Source organism: Polistes canadensis, unplaced genomic scaffold (assembly GCF_001313835.1).
Source record: "Polistes canadensis isolate GaletaPanama2010 unplaced genomic scaffold, ASM131383v1 scaffold_110, whole genome shotgun sequence".
Lineage (NCBI taxonomy): Eukaryota > Metazoa > Arthropoda > Insecta > Hymenoptera > Vespidae > Polistes > Polistes canadensis.
In genome coordinates, this window is record NW_014569657.1 from 395,566 (window position 1) to 419,339 (window position 23,774).

Below are 23,774 nucleotides of genomic sequence, written 5' to 3' on the forward strand. Positions count from 1 at the left end.
TTGTATACTTTTAGCAAATAGATTTTAATGAAACTTATATTAAATTAAAGTACACTTTAATATTCTATAGGATATATCAAAGCATTATGTTCGATGCTTAGAAAAAACTCTGTAAAAAGTCATATTTCCGACTTCGTCGGAAGGCGCTTCGCATTGATAACAATGCTGAGGAATTACTAGCAATGACTGATTTCCGGTCTCGACGCAAACATATATATATATATATTGATTCCATAGATACCCCATATGTGCATATCGATGAACACATTAACAGGTACATATAATATACTTCTATTCGTATATACGCTTTTACAAATGAAAGTTTCTCAAAGAACTCGTCAGTTTATCCGAAAAAATGTCTGAATTTGATGGAAATTCGAATTTAGCGCATTGTATGGTGTCGCTATTGGTTGTCGGTAGGGGGAGTGGTTAGTTGCGATGGTGGCGGTGCATAGCGATAAACAATGAAAGTTTTGTACTCGGCGCGTCGAGGTGAGGCATCAGTGATGCGCGCTGCGCCGGCAATACACGGCAATATACGGGAATATACAGCAGTATGCCAGTATGGCTTTGGCTGCCGGCGGGTTCGCGTTCTTCATGTTTTTTCTTGGTAACGGGCCGCGTACTCGGCCGCGGGTGTGCGTCTTCTCCTGAGTTTACATTTTCTGACAGATAGAAAGAGAGAGAGAGAAGGAAGACTCTTCGAAACAATCACCGGAGAAAAAAAATCGAATCGTGATAGAAAAAGGGCATTCGTTCGAAGGGAGAGAGAGAGAGAGAGAGATACGCACACATTTACATCACACAATAAAAGATAGAGAGACACAACCACCCTTGGACATGCGGCGAAACGTGAAAATAGTGCTCCTTCTGTCATGCGCCTGGATGTTCGCTTTTGTTTACTACTATCACACGTCCAGAGATACCAAGGTAAGAATATAAATATAAATACTTATTGTTAAATTTGTTTTTTTTTTTTATTAATAAATGCTAATAATAATGAATATCGCAATGGTATTAAATTTAACATTCGTTGATCTTTTTTTATGTTATTATTTATCATACGTTATAATATGATACATATTATATTATATCCTTTGTATTATTATTCTTTTTAATTATATTGTATCTGTTATTTTTGCCCCTGTAGTTTTTAATTATTCTTTTAGCCTCTTCTTTCGATTCCTGGAATTCGAGGGTGTATCGATTATTAAAGAGACACTACTTTGCTTTCCATGCGTGTCATCTCTCCAAAAAGGAACGGTAACATCGTCTTTGTTTAAAAGATATTTATCGGAATTTTTCGAATATTTCGAATTTCATTTAACAATGATATTCGTTGAGTCACTTCTCTTCTCTTCTCTTCTCATGTTTTCAAATAACGCATGGGAACTCGTCGGGGTGTACGTGACACGTGCTTTTACTTTCTCAATTCGCATCGATTTCCGATCGATGGTCAAATTCCTAGTTATTTTATTGAATTCTATCTTTTTCAATGTAAATACTTATCATATCTTGAATGCAACTTGCAATTTTCTACTTTTCAAACAACCTAAACTTATCATTATATCGTACGAAAACGTTTTTGAAGTGAAGAAAGTTACAATGGATACAATGTATTTTATTTATAATAAATAATTCGATTATAAAAAAACGATTTTTCGAACAATTCGATTATCCCGGGGGGGGGGGGTGGAGGCGAATAAATTGCATCAAAGCGAAAAATAACTAATTGACGTACTGTTATAATTAGTCGAGAAAAGTCAGGCATTATAACGAGCAAAATTCTTTTGTAACAATTGTATACAATAAATCTAGACTTATCGATATTATATCCAAGTATTGGAAATTTCGTTCGAAATTATTGGATTACTTTTTTCCAAATTTTTTTTTAACGAGATAACTTTATTCAAATATTTCACGTTTAATACAATTACTATTGATTTGTTTGTTTGTTCGTCTTGCTTGTTTTTCATTTTAATTATACAGTTTTTTTTTTTTAAATATAATCGACGGATTATATCACATTCAATCGAATTTAAAATCGCATACGAAATAGTGTCAATTATTAATGCTAACATATATATATATATTTATTTACCGTAATCGAGCGAAAAATTCTTCGAAGATGAAATTCGGTCGAACAAAGATCCGGTAGGAGAGTTCGATGAAACGAACCAGTTCCAGACGAGTTCTTGCTTTGCGTGCAAATGATCGCGTGTTTATCCTCTGTGTCGTTTTTCAATGTACTTCTATCTCTCTTTGTCTTTATTTCAGGTAAAAAACAATCTTATAGAATAATCAATTTTACAGTTAAATACAAAAATTATGAAATGTTTTATATATATATTCGATATTCTTGTCGAAATAATTTATACAAATTCGATTTTATATAAATTTACCTTTTGCAATATAGAAGTCACATAATTCGAGAGGAAAAAAAAGAAATCTAAACGATTACATCAATGATAAATAAATAAGATTAGAAAATACCTATGTAATAGGATAAATCACGATGTAAATTTGACTGAAGACTAATTTCCTATTTCGTCTAACTCGTAACAGCCTTTCGGCGTATCAGAAATCGTTCTTGACGTCACACGAAAATAGGATTTACCTTAAAGAACATATAGAAGATAATACGTATACATATACATATGTATGTATGTATACATAAACATAAGACCGTTTCGAGAACTAGGAGATCCGATGGAATACCTTGTACTTACCTGTGCCATGAATCCGATTTAATCGCACCTTAGAAGCGAGGTGAAAGTTATTCTTCTTCGGGAACTATACTTCGGTGGATATTATGGATTAGAAAATATTTCTCTTTTACACATTCATTTACAAAGGGGAAAAAATAAAAAAAAAAACAGATATTTGAAATATTATGTCTTATATAATTATATTATCAATTTAACATATCCATCAAAATACAACTTTAATTAATTGTATATTAGTTATAGCGATTTATTCGAAAAGTGTGTACCTAAATTATGTCATAAAAATGATGCAATGACGTGTATACTCGTCAAACATGAAATTGTACAATTAGAATTTTACATGGGACTTAATACACCACTTTCAAAATTAACGATTCAAATGATAATTGTTTCGTCTAATAAAATCATTCGATTCGAATCCATCAATTGTTTCATCATAGCAAACCTACTTTAGCTAGCACAATTTCGAAGTAATTTCTGGTATCGCGTAGAACTTTCTATCATAGAGAAGCGTTTCTACGACATTGGTGCAACGTTTTAAGCGTTGACGCGCTAATGGAGCGAACTAATCGCGTTAACGTGCCGAATACGATTTGGCCATTAAACCCGAAAGCCACAATCGACGTTGCTCTCACTCATTGCTTCTACTTCGATGACGATTACATCGTTGACGTTTACAGTATTACGAATTTACACATAACATTTAAATTCGATTACATGAATCTTTATTTCAGATTTTTATTGTTTTTATATGCATACAATTTTTATTGTATCAAATTATTTTACAAATTACACCGAGACAATTTAGAAAGAACGGTAATGGTAAATAATTAACTTTATTTTTACATTTAGTAAGTAATTAACGTTCCTTATACATAAAACAAAACAAACAAACAAACAAACTTGAATCAATTATTTCTATTTCTCTTTCTATACTTCTCGTTTGACGACATAGCTAAAAATGAACAAAGTCGGATAATTGTAAAGAGTTGATTTCTTTATCCCTACAAACTTTGTGATTGTTGTTTGCCTCTTTAGGAAATTAGGGATGAACCGTTCCAGAACCGGTTTCAAACGAGCATCATTCCAGTGACCCGATTCGTATCAGATCTCTATTTGGTAAGATTGCGATCAAGATTATTAATAGGAAGTATTACACGTATGCACAAATTCCCAAATCTTTTTCATATACATATATAAGTAAAAATGCAAGAATATTTTCTCATGGAAAACGGTATGTTGTATAAATTTAAGGTAAAAGATGTTTATTCTTCAAAAAGTTTCTTTTCATGTGTTCTTTCTTTCTTTCATGTATACGTGTTGGTTATATAGATATATCTATAAAAACGTATGTAAACTCCACCCATGTATGTAAGTTCTTCTTGACCCTTGATAAATTCATGGGACCACCAACAGACGTGCGACGAGAGATAAAGAAAATTGGAATAAGGAATAAGAAATGACACTAATTTTTTTCCTTTATTTTCCTTTGGATTAAAGTTTGACAGTAGAATGATTTTAAACTAGTTTTTCTATTTTATTTCTTTCCTAATTTTCTACATTTACCGAAACAACCGCGGTAGAATTAGCTTGGAATCGTAGTGGGAAACTGAAATTTGAAATGTTTCAACAAAAAGATAAAAGAGATTCCTTCTCTCTATCTCTTTCTTTCTTCCTTTCTGTATATCTCTACAACACGTAACTAACAGGACGTACCATTTTATCGAGGATATAGAAAGACAAAGGTACAATTCTTCGTAGACCGAGAGAAATCCGGACTAATTAACGCAAAGTGTTGGCAAACGGTTTTAATCGTAGTATTTTCTACTATTTCCTATTTTTCATAAAAATTGATATCTATTTAAGCGTCTTTTAATTTATCCAACAATATTGTTTGTGAATTATTCGTCTTTTAATCCTTTGTGAATTACTTGTATTTTTTTAACTCGCGAAAAAAAATGTAATTAAAAAAACAAAGCAATAGAAAATAATTTATCGCAACTGGACAAAACGAAATTTCAATTGAAATTGCTTACGTTTATTAATATCCTAGTACGAGTAAATCGATACAAATCCTGCTTTCCCATCCAACGAACGAACACTTTGAAATTCTACTCGGCATTGTAATGGCACCGCTTTGTTTAAAGGTAAGGGATGAATGACAGAAGATTAATAGAAGAGCGTAGTTGTATCGTGGAATATGTTCTGAGTCGGTGCCAGTACTTGGTAAGAGACTAAAAGGAGCCCACAGAAAGCTCATTTACTTAATTTACATGCTGGTAGTTAAGCATTATCGATTTTCTACCCAGTATCTGTCTTCAAAGCTTTTCCCCGAACTTATTCGAGGATAAGATATAAGATTTTTGATGAATTTTACTTTATATAAAAACGATTGAATTTTGTAACTTTGATTCTCGACATAAAATGTGACAGCAAATGTTTTTGGTTTGTTTTTTTTTATTTTAACTTTGAACAGTTTTCGAATTAAATATTCAAGTTTTATCTCATCAATGTTGAATTATAACAAATAAGAATTTGTTTGTAACTTTAAGAATATTCTTCAATTTATAGAAAGAGAAACAAGTAAAGGAATAAAGTAAAACTTTGAACCGAAGCGAATAGTAAATGATAGAAACGATAAAAGTTACTGGTAAAAGCGAATAAGAGTAGGCGGTGTGTCTTTAATAATTAATGTTACTCGAAAAGTAGATATTTTTGAGATCTTGGAAAGTTTGAAAGCATTATTAACTATGTAACTCGGTTGTGTTTCAACTTCTCTTTCTCTTTCTTTCTCTTTTCTTCTTCATCTTTCTATGGATATCTATTTTCGTTGAACAGAAAATATATTTCTCTTAGTTCTAATGCTTTCCAAACGAAAATTCATAACGAAAATTATCTAGTGATTAAAGTATGTCATTTTGTTTTTTTTTTCATATTTCAATTGTTAAGTTCAGTTATTTCATGAATCAACGGATTTTTTAACAAATTAACGTTAACATATACACAAAATATACATATTTACATTTTGTAGGCAGGCGTAACGTATGCTAACATTTCGACGTAATTGGTCTGATTACACCCCGGACGAGATTTGTTACTGAGCAAACGTTTTCTCGTTTCCCATGGATACAGCATGCACGATTATATCGTACGCGACGGTATGGTGTTAGCGAGAATGTAATGAGTTGGTCACATTTGCGGTCACGTATCGCACAAATTTTTCGTCAGTTTTAACATCTAACCAAATTCTAGAGAGAAGTATTATACTATGATAGTTTATATAGTATGGTAGATTTAAATAGTAACAGATCTTTTATTTTTGTCTAGTGTATTTTTAGCAACATCAAGAAGACTAGTAGTAATCTTTCCACTTTACGATATTCTCCCTAGGTTCTAACATTTTTCTTTTTTTTTTTTTCCATATTTAAATATTACATAAGATATATCACGTGTATAGTAATATTTTATGTTACTTTTATTTATTTATAAACGTATGTATTATTTTCGTCGTAAAGAATTACAAAGATACGCCCATCCCTCATGGTTTTTTGTTTCTCTTTTTTCTTTTTTTTTGATCGGAATAAACAAGAAAAGTTTCGTTGAACGAGAGTCAAGATTTTCAAGGGAAAGAAATATTTTCTAGCTACGTCAAGAAAGATAGGTAGACATATATATATATATATAGGATACGTTTGTGAATTTTTCTTCTTATTCTCGTATTCGGAAATACATTGATGTTGAAATCAACGTAACTTAGTTCTGGGAAGGCGTTTTCTATAAATATGAAAAGGAAAAGGATAAAAAAACAGAAGTCAGGGGGGTTTGTGACTCGTCGAAATGAAGTTTTTCGTTGGTAGATTTATGCAACATTTGTTTTTTCTCGTATTTAAAGGAAAGGAAGGAGAAGAGGGATTATAAGGAGTCATGGGATCGAGGGGGATGAAACTTTTGAGGGTAGGAAAATATTTTTCCCGGTGAAATACCTGCGTGATATCTGCGAGAAAGTTTCTTGCATCGAGGGTCTTTCCGTTTAAATGTGTGCTGTTTGTGAAAGAGGAAAAGGGATAGAAAAAGAGAAAAGGACAGAGTATTAAGGTGATTGTGGTGGTGGTAGTGGTAGTTGAAAGCAATGTAAAAACGAGGGATGCGCTTTCGTGCGTATATCTAGTTTATCTACATATATATATATATATTTGTGTGTGTATGTATAAGCACCTCCGGGAATGCACCGAATACCGCACTGCGCACTATTTATTCCTTTTAATTTTATTCTCTTCACCTCCAACCGTTCTCACGTTCGTGAATCACAATTAAATAGGATCTTCTTTTTCTTGCGGTCGTATCTAATAAAAAAACAAAAAACAAATACTTCTATTTTGTTTGTGTTACTTTCATTCACGAATATTCGAAAACCGAAAAATATCGAAGTTTCATTAATAAATTTGATAGTCTTCTTACGATTTGTCCACACATTCGTATTCTTTTTTTTTATGATTCAGGTAAGAAATTAATAAGTACGTATGAAAATAGGTATGGATAATTAAATTTCGATGAGAAAGAAGGTTAACGTATGCACGTTTTACTTCCTCGTTGCAATAAACTAAACAGTTAGAATACTCTCAGGGAATTGAGAATAATTGTAATGGGAGCATTTCATTTCGATTTCATCTCCCAACTGAAATTCAAAGTTAAGTGAAAAACCTTTAAATTTTTAACGTATTCGTTCGTGTTATATTAGACATTTATTAAAACGAAGGAACTCTTCTTAAATTTCATTCGTTCATCGTGAAAGGGTATTATCTTAATTTGAAATTTTCATTGCAAATGAATTTAGAAAACTAGTTTAAGTGATCGCGAAATTTTATAGTAGAAAGTGATCATCTAACTAAGAGAGAGAGAGAGAGATATACGATAAAGAAACTTTAATACTTGCCATGTTTTTTTTTTTTATTTCTTCTGTGTGTTTTATAAATGGCCGAAGCGAAAGACTAGAAAAAGAAAGTAATATTACATACGGTTAAGAAAGAACCGCAATAATTTCAGTGAAATTGGAGTCTTTCTCGTGCGTTTCACGCGACGCGATCTTCCTCCTTCCTGAGAGATTTGTCTTTAACAATGAACCGTGGATGCATAGATCGTGATAAATGACGGTGCCACGGGTTGAGTTAATTTTTAACCTTTCTCGTAGGCGAAGAGATTTATCGTCCCAGTTTTTATATATATATATATATATATAGAGTCGGTGTAAAAGAGTAGTAAAAGTTACCATAAATAGCAACAACACAATAAAAATAAATTACGTTCCTTATTTTCTCGTAGTTGTAAAATTTGTAACGTCTTCAATTAACCAATACGTTAATTTTATTATATGACTACAGAAGAACAGATCTTTTTTTTTTTTAAATAGATATATATTTCTAAATAAATCTTTGAATTTTATTTTTTTTTTATCTTTCTTTCTCTCGTTGACGTTGTTTCTGGACAATGTGAATCACGCATGCGAAAATACCAAGATTGGAATTAAGGTCATGTCCGAAGGAAGAGATGATGTCGCAAAGCCTAATTAAAATTCATAGCGAGACCACACCTGCCCTTTTCAAAGATTGCGTTGATGAAGTGTAGCTCAGTTACCTTTGGGCGACAAAAGACTGCAAAGTCTGAGTTCGAATCTATTATATAATGCTCATATGATGTACGTATATATATTTTATAATGTTGTATTACATAGTTAGTAAATAACTAGTAACGTTGACACAACGAAGCTTCTTATACAAGGAGGATGATCGAAATACGCGTTTTCGTCGAATTTGTGTTGTTGAAAATAATTAAATACCGAGTACGATAATTCTCCACTAGGGCAGCGTTGCTTTTCGGAAGTTCAGATTTAAGTACGTGTGTGATTTTATAAATAAACTAATGAAACAAATAATTCTATTTGATGGTTATTGTTTTAATCACGATGCCTTCATTTAATTAAGGATTAATTCAAGAATTAGGATTCATTTTCTTACAGCTCAAGAGGTTATGTTATATTGTTGATTTTGTGGTTTACTGTTTAAGGTAACTGCTAATTACATTTTACATGCAGTATTATTCCATTTTTTTACAGATATATAGGATGATTTATCGACATTTTTTTCATGCTATTGTTATTGAAGTTATACTTCTTTTGGCGCGTTTTGGAAAGTGAAGTTAGATGCGACCGAAAAATCGACATCACGAAGTTGTCGAGATAATTACGATGCGCGGGCAAATTGAAGTTATTTTTGAGGTTATTGTTTTTTATAAATTAAATTTTATGGTGATCGGTAATTTCGAGCTATCGATTTTTAAAAATTTATTACAATTTCAATGTTTATCATATTTAATATAAAAAGAAATTCATATTGTCTTTATTCTTCTTTCTTAATCTTACCTCCGGTGCGTTTTCTTTTTTCGTTGAAATGATTTTCGAACGTAAAAGAAAAAGTAGAATTGAGAAAGAGAGAGAGAGAGAGAAAGAGAAGAGAAATATGAAAGGAAGGTTCCCGGATTGGGAACTAATTACAGTCGTTATATTTTCTTCCTTTTATTTTCGCAACGAAACGAAACGAAACGAAAGAACCGGCTGGTTCCTGTTCCTCTCGAATACAATTCCAAGATCTACCCTCTTTTTTTTTCCTTTTACTATACTTCGTAAAAGGGAAGAAGTGAATCTTCTTTAATTAGAACGAAATTGCTAATTACGTTCTGTGATATAGCGCGTGCGATTAAATTTTTGGTAGATTTTCATTTCTTTTTTTTCTTTCTTGTTTGATTTCGGACTCGAAAGCAAAGAAGAAACAGAAAAAGAAGAAGACATCGTTTCGATAACTGGCAATGGTTTCTTTGTGAGGAAGAAAAGTAAGTGAAAAGGGGATGATGGGGGAGGTGGGGGATAGGATAAGAGAAAAAAAAACAACAGAAAGATTTTATTTCGTAGCGGCGAGTACCGGAACGCCGTTTGCAATCACGTCGCGTTATAGTACTTTTCGTATAGTACAAGTTGCGTATAGTATACGTCGAGTATAGTTCGTCGCATCGTGACGACCATTATTCCTGGCACAGTACTCGAAATAAAGAGGAACAACGGAATAGAGAGGAACTAGAAATGTGTCTAGCTTTATCGTGAAACATCCTTCTCGTCGAACCTTAGCCAAGTTTTCCTTTTTATTGTTTTTTCTGTTTTCTTTTTTTCGCAAATTCTACGAATGCACCATTGCAAAGAGTCGTCGTTTCGGTTAACCCATTAAACTTCTCTGTTACGTGTGTGTCTTCCTTTCATATTCTCTCGTACAATTTCATTTGATTGTTTTCTTTTTCCATATTTTTCTAAGCATTTCAACGTCAAGACGAATATTGTATATCGTTTGAAAATTATTCACACTTAATTAATCAATTATTTTGTTTCATTCTAATTGATGTGTTGTGTGCATGTAAAGATTCTTCGAGAAAAAACAATCATTTAACAAAACGTTATTGTTCTATTAATAATATTATTCGGATATACGTATAAAGAAAATTGAAGTATTTTGCTTGTTTGGTTTTTTTTCTAAATAAGATGTAACGAGATGACTTGAGGATTCCCACGACGAACATTGTCCGATCTTTTTTTTTCTCTCTATTACCTTAACATTATTATACAGCTCTTTATTTCCCGTGAAATTTGTTGGTACGTGCCCGGAAGTATCGTGTACTTTTCTGTTTCACGCGACAACGATTTACCTTCTTACTCGTTTGGTATAATATACACGGAGAAAGACTTCCTGGGATTGCGAAACACGTTTGGCATCGACGATTAAATTCGTGCCAACTCCGTTGTTCCTTTCATTAACTTTGTACTTTACAAATTTCTCCCACCCTCCCTATTTACCGAATTTCTCTATTTTTCAATTTATTTTTTTCCTCGCACAAAATTAAATATATCTAACGTGTCGCAATTATTATATTATAATATTATATCGAAGCAAAACAATAATGATTTCTTTGTATTTTTCTGTCAGATTTTGTATCCAATTTTATTTTTCCGAAATTTTTCGGTTCATCGTATAAAATAACATTATTTCGATCTATTGAATTCTAACGGTTGTATTTCTCGATAAAGATAAGTAAGCAGGTTTGATCGGCATGTTCTGGTGATTACGATTGCGTAAGGTGAGCGTGAAACAAGCTTAACGCTCAAACGACGGATCACTTTCGTTGTCGGTTCCGGTTCAGGGTCGGGTACGACCCACTTCACGGTCACTGGGTTACCTCGAGACTCAACCTGTAACTATATATCTCTCATTCTTCTATTTGCAAACGTCCAAGATCAAGATAGTAATAATAGAAAAATAAGAGAAAATATAAATTCAATTAAACGCGACATTTTTTCGCAAGAATTTATCTCGAAACAATCTCATTATTCTAATGATTAATAATTGTTTAAAAAATAATTCAAAAATCAAAATTTAATTCATTTTCAAATTCACTTGTTTCAAGAGAGAGGGAAAAAACAAATAAAATGATAATGAGAAAATGAAATGTTCTGTTTAAAAAAGAAGTTTGTAATGTATAACACGATCTATCGAGAAGTTTTCACATAAAAAAAATTGCTCGAAATTCTCTTTGCAGTGGTAAAATAAAAAAAAAAAAAAACAGAAAAAAAGAACAGAAATTTTGGGTACCCTTGGGATTCTATTATTGCTACGTACGCTCCAAAGGGCTTCGTTCGTAGAATACGTTTTCGTGCGTTGAATGCATAGTGATCGGCTTATTTCGAGTATGGGCCACCCACTTCACCACCTGTCGTCCATTACCTCCCTTTCTCCTTTCGAAAGCGATTCGAAACCGAAGTCGACGTGAAAGCGTCGAAAACTCGTTGCTTTTTCCAAGGGCCTCGTCTCTCTTTCTTTCTTTCTTTCTTTTTTTTCTCTAACTCTCTCTCTTTCTCTCTCATTCGGAACGTAGCATATGGTACCATAAGACACAAGATTCCTCGAAAGGGATCCCCGATATTCTAATATTTTTTACAGCAATGCTTCGAGAACTCGTTCACCATAAAGACATTTGAATGTATTTTCAACGTATCATAAAATTGAAAGAAGAAGAAAGTTATATTTCCTGGCTATATTTTGTTGGAAAAACGTTCTCTTAAACTTTTTTTTTCCCTTTTTGTGTTCCTTCATTTGCTTTTCAAATGATAAATCAGAATTTTATTTGAGAGTAACTATCGAAAGATAGATGGATGGATAGAAAGAGAAAGAGAGAGAGGAATAGACAGTGTTTGTATGTGCTCCGTTAATTTTAAATAGCAAAAGTATTGATCGAGCAAATTTCTCGCTCGTTTGAATATTTATTCATCGATATATTCCACTATTTTCGTATTTTCTTTGAACTTAACTTTGAACTTTAATGCAACATACTCAAATATACCGTAATCAGGTTTGCATGTGTCTTTTAAACAGAGTATTTAATAAACACGTGTCATTTCGTTGAATAAAATAAATATATGAACTACTTTATTAAGTATGTCTTTTTTCAATTCATTATTTATTGTAATTGAAAAGAATGATAAAGTATAGGAACGTTGTTAAAAGATTTGTAATTGATTCGACTAATTAATATAAATGCTGATAAATTGATGAAACAATTGTCACGCAAGAACAAAGATAAATTAATATCTACTTTTTGTTTATATCTTACATTAGATCATTGCCATTGGAATATTTATTAGAAGAAATTGCAACCAAGTATAATATAAATTTAGGTTGATATATATATATAGGTTTGTTCGATGCAGAATGAGTTAATATCATAAGCCGATTAGAATTTAACTTGCAAGCGATCACTTTGAATAGTGAACAATTTCCAATTAAAGCCATTAATGAATGTTTAATGTTCATATTTGATTCAATGAATCTTATAATCACTCGTTAAGTCACATTTCTGATACGTTAATCATACATTACGATCCCTTTCTTTTACGTTCGTGATATTTTTTATTCGATACAGTGCACGAACATGAGATACATGAACTGTAATTGCAATTGTAACATGTATCACGTAAACTGTAACTAATAAATTGTTTGTAGAAGAGTTTAGAGAAAATTTATAATTACTAATTCAATTATTTATTTCTTTCGTTCAAAAATAAAATTATGAATAAATATGTTTAACAGATAAATTGGACACAGTATAAAGTATTAGAACTTTATTTTTGATCAAATTATTAATTAGAAATATTTATAGAAAAAAAAATACAACAAGATCAGAGATACCAGAGCATATTATTTTAAAATGAGACACAAAATAATTTCGCGATCATGTTAATATTATTTCACGACTGGTTTGCTCGTTAAGTCACGCGCGAACAATATTATAACAATTAGGATAATCATAGATGAACGGAGAAAGCTAGCTGTGATTTCCATAAGAGAATTTTGTGAATGGTGGTTAGCCACCAATCACTAACGTGCAATACGCGGCTTTAGTTTCGTAGCTCTATTACGGTGTGGCACTATCGTGAATGGGGTCTTTAAAGTTTATAATGGACGATAGCTAACGTGCAAACGACGTGCGTGCGTGTACATTCAGTTTACGACCGTTTGGTTGGTTGGTTGATCCACCTCGTCGTAAATTCGTTTGGATGTTCGTTCAGTAGAAAACGAGAATCACAGTTAAACGATTCCGATATATATTTTGTTGTTGTTGTTGTTGTTGATTCTCGTTGCACATCTTTCACACCTTGACATAGGTGGAATAGAAAAGAGAGGAGAAAAAAAAAAGCGAAAAATAATCATCGAAAAAACATGAATCGATCTTAACCGATTTATCTCAACTTTCTACCACCACCCATCCCTTCCTCACAGCTTTTTATTAGGCAATGAAAACCGACGTGTGAGAAACTAACCAAAGGTTCGATAGAAAATTCGACGATAACGTTCCCGAAGTACTGGACGATCGATTGGAAATTGATAAAAAGAGAAAGAAATACTGGTAGCAGTAGATTGAAGCAGCAAAGAGAGAGATAGAAAGAAAGATGAAGGAAAAAAAATATGATCGAAGAGGAGAAATCGTTGAAGTATATCAGAGGAACCCTTGTCGGAAATAGTCGTGGATTCGGAGATCGGTATCCCACATGGTAAAAGCCGTAAGGCTCGACGACCATCCACAGGGCTCGAATCTTGGTCCATGGAACGACTTATTGAATACGTCTACGATATTGGATTTTTGCCGACATTACGAGTCACCAACTACCCATCAACTATCCACCACTATCAGCACTACTAACACCACCATCACCATCATCTTTGCTATTGCTCTGATACCCAACCGCAAAACGACAGGGGAAATTTAAAACTCGTCATGCTTTGGCCAACGTGCCACCCCCCGCCCCCCTCTTCAACTTTTTTTTTTGCCAGACGGTACTTGAAACCGAAGGAGGAAAGATACCTTCTGTTCGCGAACATCTTCGATCAATAATAACACCTACAACCACGTTCACACGTTCGTAATTTTTCTGCAACTTCGTTTATGTCACAAATGATTGAATAACTTATTATTATATTATGTTATTTGTTTCTTCGAATATTTTTCACTAATTTTAATTTCCTTTTTATGTTTCAACTTTGTTCAACGGAAGTATAAGATAACGTGAGAATGGTATGTTTGCTCAAATGAAAAAGATGCTGAACTTTACAGATTAAGTTGCTGAAAAAGTCCCAATAAAGGGAGGAAACGTCCAATTTAATCAAAACTAAGTTCTAGTTCTTTTTAATGTCCAATTTCCCTTCGATACATATTTATTTATTTATATTGTTTTATTTCCACATCAGCATTCAAAACAATAACCGGCCACATGACATACATTTTTTCGAAAAAGTTTGCCAATCCCCAATGCGTTAAGAATTTATATCAATGTAAAATCTTAGATAATCTTTTTTTTTTATGAATCAACCGATCGAGACAGCTTTTAAAAAGCAAACATGTCTAGCCTCCCTCCCGCTCCCATTCCCACCCGTTTTGTGACATAGTGCTTTATGCTTCTTCCCAACTACTACAGACAAATTATATTTTAATACTCTGACGTATCCAGGCTGGCATGATTGATAACCAATATATTCTTGTATGTACACAGGACGGTCGAACATGGGGCTCCGTTGGTTAATGGTAAATGATTATATGTATGTATGTATGTGCGTGTGTCGACGTATCAAGTGTATGTATATATGTATGTATGTATGTAACGGGTGTAGAAGTAGAATAGGGATCGAACGTTGTCAGGTGGGTTGCCACTGACGAGACGTTGAATGCATAATCGAGTGATAGCGTTGTCGTCGGTAGCTTCTCGGTGACTTCTCAAATCTCATGGGAAACCAAGCGAGATGGATTTTGACTTCGAAACGGGATTTAGACTACTACGTTGTAGTACCTGTTATCTGTGACCGAATAAAACCGAAAAATACCACTCTTAACTCTCTACATTTGTTACTTTATTCTAGTTGTAAAATCTACTTTTTTGTTGTCTTTGTTTAAAAAAAAAGTAGAACTACTAGAAATAAGAAAACTATGGGAGAAACAAAATTATGAAAGTTCGCAAATTACGACAGAAAAAAAAAATGTCAAACACACACACGAAACTCATTTTCTTCTCATCAACTTCATGTTTGATACTAACGACTGCGACACAGTTGAATTGAAAAGTTCGTATCAATAAAGTTTTTACGGTTAGAGAACGAAGGGTTGGGAGGGGGAGGGGGAGGGAAGGGGCGTGTGTTCGACAAAAGTTTAACGGGAGTTTCGCGGCTGCCGTTTGTTGACCGGTTAAAGTTCAAGCTGCGATTTTTCATAAGAATTTTTCATTTCATTTTGTCTGGTTTTTTGAGAACGAATATCATCGGAGCCGTTTCGGAAAAACAATTGTGTGCGATATTGTTTTCTAGATCACGTTCTCGTTTAACGAAACGAGCTGACAATTGATCATGTCAAGACATTGACGTTACCTAGCCTCGTCTTTACGTGACCTATCATCTTTCTTCAATTTTCTTCATTTTCTCTTATTTCTTTCAATTGTTCAACGTGAATTCTATCTCACAATCAAATCAAATTATTTTCTATTCGAATGGATTCCTTCCTTCCTTCCTTCCTTTTTCTTTTTCCTTCTTTCATTTATTTTTATTTTTTTTTTTTAGGATTCTATGATAGCATTTGTAAGATAATGATCATTTTCAACATCTACGAAAATAATACAAAGTCTAAGAGTTTTGTCGAGTCATTACAGGAAGATTATAATGATAAATATTATAAGGGGTTACTTGGTATTGCATAATTATTCGCATTCTTGAATGAATTTTATTTCATTTTCATGAACTCTGTGCAAATTATTAAAATAATTTAGATGTGATATTTTCAGATCTATTTGGTAAAAATATAAAAGCAACCTATTGGGGGGTGAGAATTTAAGGGACAACGAGTGAAGAATCGATTCACCTTCTTCGAAAAGGCAAATCAATCGTTTCCTTTTATATTCAAATTTTATTCATGGTTCTATATCCAGGTTTAAGAAGTCTATCGCGTATTCATAACCTTCTTGATGGTCGGTGCAGACAAATAATCTTTTAAGGGGTATATCAATCCTTTACGAGTAATCTAGATTTTTTTGTCCTTGAAATATTTCCATGTTTAGGAGCACATTGTGTGCATTATTCGAAATCTAATGTAAATTAATTTTTCATAGATCTTACGAATGTCATGAGTTATTTACAGAAAAATTAATAATAAATTGTATTAATTGTATTCAGTAAATGTAAGTAAAAATTATTTAGGCAAATATGAATGATATTTTTATTAAGTATTTTATTTTGATATCGAGTGAATCACAACGACATCGATACTATAAAAGTATTGGAAGCCGAACAAGTTAATAATCCGAAAATTCGATCGCGGAATTCCGAGTTGGTCGTTGATCCGTTCACCTCCTCGTCACCGTTCGTTCTCATATGACTTCCGAAATGTAAAATAAAAAAAAAAAAGCAAACAAACAACTTTCTTTCTTATCGCGGCTTCCTTAACTTTATCGCGATTCCCAAAAGTACGTAAAACTTTTTCTCCCGAGTTAGATCTATCTCGAATCGATCGATCAACGTGAGATGCTGCATTACTTTGCCTGATAAAAAAGGAAATGGAAAAGAAGAAAAAAGAAGAAAAAAAGAAAAAGAAATAAGGTAGAAACTCTATAGATCCAAAGTACCACAATTTTATTCTCGTACAGGATAGAGATAGGAAGGAATGGAATAAAAAAAAAAGAAAAAAAAGCAAATGGAACAGATTTCCACTTGGCAGTTTATACGAATTTAGTCGAGTGCAGTGAGAGAAAGATAGGGTTTTATTTTTTTCTCTTCTTTTCTTTTATTATTATTATTTCTTTTTTCTTGTTTTGTTTTTCATCACAAAAGCATAGAAAAAAGTTTAACCAGATTTAATATCATTTCTCGTTACTCGATCGTAACTCTCGATGGGTTGGTATATCTCTTCCTGTTCGTAGATAAGATAGAATGTAGGTGGAGGTACATAGACATAGAAAGGGGTGAAGAGAGAACACATACACATATACGTTCCTATAACGCGCAGTGTGCATCGAGGCACGCGATGTACGCCAGCAGCAGTGCTCGAGATAGGGATGCATTTGCATGGGTACGTTGCAGCATCATCGCCAGTCATCCTTCCGTGCTCCTAGATATCAAAGAGAAGTCTACACACCTTGTTGAACGTATCTAGGTAATACTAGGGTAGCCTTGGTTACTTCGCATAGCGCATCAACCTGCATATTTCCCCTTCTTCTTCTTCTTCTTCTTCGTTTGCTATACGTATTAGTCGAGCGTAACTTCGAACCATGAAAGATAAAGGAAGTTCTATAGGAATATCGTGATACTTTATATATACACGATATTTCCTATCTGTCTAAAAAAACGACGAACAATTTTCTAACTCTACAAATTTTTTCATACGTTGATATTTATTGTTTATTTATTTTTCTTCTTCTGCTTTTATGAATTTTTTAATTCATTCATTATTATTTCATTTAAGAGAAATATTTCACATTCATTATTATTTCATATTTAAGAGAAATGAAGATCAGTTTTTGGTATCGTTAAGTCATATGTTTGGAGAAATAGAATATTTTTAAGAACGAATGGAAGAATATTATTTAGAATAACCTCTCGTGGTTTGTTATATTTAAAAGAATATTTTTGAAATTGTCCTTATCAAAACTGTTATTTGATAATGTCTTATCGTTCGTGGGTTATAAGTGTGATCGGAAATTTTTTGTATAGATCAGATTAGAGGTTCGCATAATCATGAGTCGTTTTAATTAAAATCAGTATAGATAATAAGAGATTCTTTTTTCTGACAGTCATTCGTTGTTAATGCGAGACAATTGTTAACCAAGGCACCACTGTATTCGATTTTTATGAAAAATCCAGTAAGTGATGTGAAACTTTTTCAATCGGTATATCTACTCATTGTAAATATTTATAGAACGTGACGATAGTTATACGATTCTACATACATATTTTATTACGATAACACGAATGATGAATCGACGTTTCAAACTATCGATTGATTTTACAAAACATCGATAAATTCCCCCAGCATCGTGAATAACGTAACAGATAATAATCATTCCTAACACACACACACACACACAGTAGACAGTTTCGAGGCCAATAAGTAACAAATTCTTTTAGATTATTTTTCCTTCACGGTAATCGCGAATGTTAAAGATTTTTCGCGAGAATATTATCTTCTTTTTTCCTCATTCTCATTTCTTGTCAATCTTTCTATTAAAAATGTCGGATTTTCTTTACATCTGAACGTTTTTCTCACCAGTTTCTAGCATAATTTTATTTATGGTCGTATTGTTCATTGCCAGAGTTACATTTCAACAAAGCAGATTTTTTCAAAAGTGTTCAATTCTGAACTTGATCAATTAAACGTATTTGCCGCACCTATATCTTATTCACCGGATCTTTCGGTAACTTACTTTTATTTTTTAAAACATTTACAACAGTTTTTACGTGCTAAACAGTGTCTGAAAAAGTCCATATCAGAGTTTATTGATTCTAAAGATCAGAATTACTTTAAAACACGCATCTGTTTATTATAATCTCGTTGGTAAAAGTGTATTTAGGAGCGAATAGAATTTATTTAGATTAAATAAACAGATTTTGAAAAAACATACGAACTTTTTTATATATTCACTTTAAAATCGGACATTTCATACGCACCAAACCAAATAGATGTAAAATAAATAAAATTATACGTGTTAGTCACATTGATAGAGAGTCGAATAAAAATACCATAATGATCGGGCCGATGGTATTTAGTCGAATTACGGGTTATTACGGATTCTGTTTAAAATTCGACGACTGAATTCGCGTTAAAAATCTTTATTTCACGCGATTCTCGTATACAGTGCCGCCATTTAAATTGTACGGCTCATGGTCGAGAGGGTTCTTCTCTATTTCTTTTCTTTTCTTTTCCTTTCTTTGCTTTTCCCTTTTTTCTTTCTACGCTTGACGCGTTTTTCTCATAATATCATAACGAGCTCCTAGACGAGGCCAGCTTGGTGGACCGTCGACGTTTCGGATCGTTGCTCGAGAAGTCTGCAAAGTTTTCTTCGGGCGTTGCTGCTTCCTTCTTTTAAAGAACCTTAACGAGCTCCCCCTTCCCTCCCCGCCCCTTCCGTCCTACTCCTTTTCCCTATTCTTTCTTTTACCCCCTTTTTTCTTTTATCTTTTTCTTTTTAAATTTGATTATCGACAGTTTTTTCGTACAAAAAATTGAACAAAGGAACAGAAAAAAATATGTCATTTTTATTAAAAGTTCCAACAAAATATTTGATCATCTCTATATCTCTCTCTCTCTCTCTCTCTATGAACGTATAGAGCGACTAATAGAAAAAGATTCATTTAAACGTGAGGTGAAGTTGAATACTGGGAGAATTTTTCATTTTGGTCAACTATCTATGTATGTATGCGTGCGTCAAATTTTATTGAAACATTTTCTTTCTAATATACGTGAACATTTTAGTTAAATTTCGAAGTGCAGAAAAATAAAAGTAAAAGAGAACACGAGAAAGGTATACAATTTAATAATAACATGCGTAAACGATCGTAAATCAATCGTGTAGTCAAGGAAGCTGTGATATGGGGGAAAGAACGAGTAATATTATGCGTCGAAAATCGACGAAAATAAAAAGGGGAATATATAGAACTAGGAAAAGGGAGATTGATAAATTGGAATATGACAAATTGTCATTGCGAAGAATATAGAACAAACGAACGAACAAACAAAAATAGAACTGGAGATTATAGAAGAGAATTATTAAGTGAGGATAAACCAATAAACTAAAATTTGTTTTTCCGAAAACCGAAAAATTCCAATCGCTATTTATTATGTACATTATTTAATTACATTAATTACAATGTCTAAATACTCTTACCTGAAAACCAAAAAAACGACAATTAAAGTCTATGCTTTTCTTTTTTTCAGTCGCCACCTATCTTTTTCTTACGATGTTATTAATTAATCCCTTTAACGGGAGCTGTTTGAAGTGCGACAAATATGCATTAAAGGAATACATTTTCTTTACAAATATATATACTGATCGAAAATCGAAAAGATCAACGAAAAGGGTTCCGACGTTGATCCGAAAAAGCTTCTTCTTCAGAGAAGAAGTTGGTGATGGAATGGGGATTGGGGTGGGATTGGGGGGTTAACAACTGGTCGAAGAACGCGGTAATCCTGAAGGGATTTAACGATCGGCCAGGAAATTCATTTTACGCTTCAGGTACGCGAGATTGATTCGTGATAAACGACGAACGTCACGAACGAGACCCTCCCGATCGAGAGCTTCGTTGCCGGATTATTTCTTTCGTGGCATGAAAAATGTTCATTCGATACGGATTCGCGTAGCGCGAATTTTAATGAAAATATTCCAACATAGAAAAACGTGATTACGTTAGTTCATTTGTAATTATATTCGATCATCCAAAATATTCGAATACTACAATAATTTGAAAAAATTTCAATTACTATTATTACATTTTTTTCAGAATTCATGATTTTCCATCAACTTCTTACGTGCGTACATAAGTAGACACACACACTCGTGTTTTTTTCTTTTTTGTTTTTTCTATAGTCTTTTGCAAACGTACTGTTTACTTATCTTCTGACATAATCGTGTAATTATGTACTTAGCACTTAGCGTAATAGCTCGATGCGTTAGATACACGGTATTTCGTAGGTAGTAGCTTACATTGAATGTAGCGATTATGCGAAAGGTGGAGGACTGGCAGGTCAGTGTCTCGTCTGTCTACTCAACAGTACTTTAGTTAGAAGAGAACAAGCAACCGGGAAATTCTGGTTTATAATAGTTTCTACTAAATTGGAATATGATTCTATTACGAGCATCTAAAAAAACTTTACCTTTAACCATTTAAATTTAGAGAACAAGTTTTATTGTGCATAAAATTTTCAATATAATTTTCTATAAACAGTTAAATATATTATGTATTCTTGTATAGATATTAAAATTTTTCAGTTCATTTAATTACGAGGAGACAACAACAAAAACTGTAAGTGCAATACTTTATTTTATTGTTTCTAAAACAAAGAGATATCTCTGTGTTCCCATATAAAAATTTGTACAAGGAGGTCACGCACGATTTGAATGTCATTAAAAAAAAATATTAACATGCACTCGGCAAGATTTACCGTTATACTCACCCAAATATCAATTTCTCGGTGAACTTTCAAGAAGCCATTCTATTTCTTTGTTCTTATATCATTATATTATAGATATATACGTGATACCTAATGAATGGCTCTTACTAATCGTTTATATTCATAGTTTAATACTAAGAAGTCGTTTGTAGAGGAGCGGCTGTGGCAAAGAATGAGAAGAAACTTTCATAGTAACGTAATTAACCAAACTAATATAATCAAACGAGAAAGAGTAAGGATACGTTCTTGAAAATTTTCTAGATAATATAGTTATGAAAATATTTTTCATTAACTTTACATCGTATTCATTTCTTTTTGAATTTATTATCAAGCGAATAATTAATTTGTTGTAAAAGTATAATGTATATATATAGAATAATTTCTAGTTCGGAAAGCTGTTCGTGATTATAGATACGTGCAATATATATATACGATAATGTGAGTGCGCATAATTTGAAGAGACTAATATACCTGTTGGGACACATGTCTAGAGTGAAGGCTATGGCTATGGCAGTAAAGGATCTTGGTAAACTGCAATATTGAGTGAGTTACTGGGTAATGGGTGTTTACTGCTCTGCCACTGTGCTAGCCGTCCTATATTACCTTGCACTACCCTACACCACCCTGCACCACCATGCACCACCTTGTACTACCCTTCTCCACACCTTCCTTCCCTCGATAAGGTTATGTACATACACGAACGTTGAAACGAGAGGGATATAGACTTACGATAAGCTTCACGTAGAGTTCCAAGAGCGTAAACTTCACCCCCTCAACCACAATCACCCACCCCATCCCTTTCTTCCTTCCTTTCTTCATCTTTCTCTCTCGCTCTTTTTACACCAATGAAATCGACGGACTCTTTTACGACCCCTAACCCACCTTTTATATCGCACTATCGATCCACTATTTTAGATTTTGATTTTCAGTAGAGAGAGTGGAACATTGAGCGTGTGATAAAACGTGTAAGGAAAACAAATTGGAAAAAATATTGGGACTCTCGGTTATACGTGTGTTTGATTATAAATTTATTATTTAATTTCCCTATATATATGTATTATAATTTAATTCGAATTGTTAATTTATGTCAGATAATTTATTCCTTTCGACAGATTTGCGATACATTTATGCATTTTCTATTGACGCGTTTATTATTATCTCTTCTAATTATCATTAAAATAAGCTTTGATTATATTGTATTTAACTTTTTCATATATGCAAATTGAAAGGATAAAAGTGAATTGTTCGAAATTTTGTCTTACATTAAATTAGAAATCACGATTGATTTATTGTGAAAGTAGGTAGTTGCGGACATTGAAGTAACGGAACAAGTAATAAATCCAATTGTAACGAGACAGTGTGACATCGGTAACGTTGTACGTTAAAACAACCTGACGGTCATCGTATGCTACATGGAAACAACTGTATGAAACATAAGTCACGCTAGGGCTTTGACTTTGTTCCAGGTATTGTTACTGGTTTAATGACCGTTACGATAATAATAGTTGAAATAATAAAAAGCCATAATCGAACATCCTCAAAATGTGTATGATAAAGTACACGTATTTCCTGACGTGTTTTATAACGTTGTGATACAAAATAAAATGATATCGGTAAATAATAAGGATCGATAAATTTATTTCGCGCTAATTTTAATTAAATTTATTATTCGAGTTTCGTTTTGAATTGATTTAAAGCCATACAATCGAGATAACTTTTAATTAGATGCCATGCAACTTACGTTATTCTCATCGGTTGTACTTTAAAACGTTAACATGCTAACGTCTAAATCTATCTCTTTCTATCTTTTCCTTCCGTTTAGAAACTTATCACGATGCTTGAAAATCGTATCAAAGTTTCCCCTGTTTTAACCATGCCAAAATAACGGGATTACGAAAGCGAGATGTTCAAACGGGGGAAGTGGATCATCGAACGAAAGCCGATAAAACTTGATAAATTCTAGACTCGGTTCAACGGATATAGGGTAATGCCGTTATCCTTTAACATTTTCTGCGACCTTATTGGCTTTTTCATAGCGCTTCTCTCTCTCTCTCTTTCTATCTTCTCAATTTCTTTTACAAATAAATGTTTCGATTGGTATACACGAAATCTGTCTATTATTTTTTTTTCGAACGATCAACCGAAAAAATATTGCATGAAGTATTTGATAATTTCCGAATTTTTTTTTAGATAGTTAGACAGCTTTATTTCGTGTATTTACTGATTTGGTGATTATTTATACTATATAAAATTACTTATAAA

The 23,774-nt window shown here is 32.7% G+C and overlaps 1 protein-coding gene across 3 annotated transcripts in view; it reads left to right on the forward strand.

Annotated features, from left to right (window-relative positions):
- The first annotated feature begins 495 nt into the window (after window positions 1-495).
- Window positions 496-23,774, forward strand: part of LOC106787683 (polypeptide N-acetylgalactosaminyltransferase 2) — a 97,010-nt gene continuing 73,731 nt past the window's right edge. The window contains exons 1-2 of one of the 3 annotated variants that reach the window (XM_014750251.1): window positions 496-930; window positions 3,765-3,845. In XM_014750251.1, coding sequence (XP_014605737.1) covers window positions 841-930; window positions 3,765-3,845 — 171 coding nt within the window. In that variant the 5' untranslated portion in view covers window positions 496-840. The remainder of the gene's footprint in view (window positions 931-3,764; window positions 3,846-23,774) is intronic. The other 2 variants (XM_014750252.1, XM_014750253.1) reach the window with 2 other exon arrangements.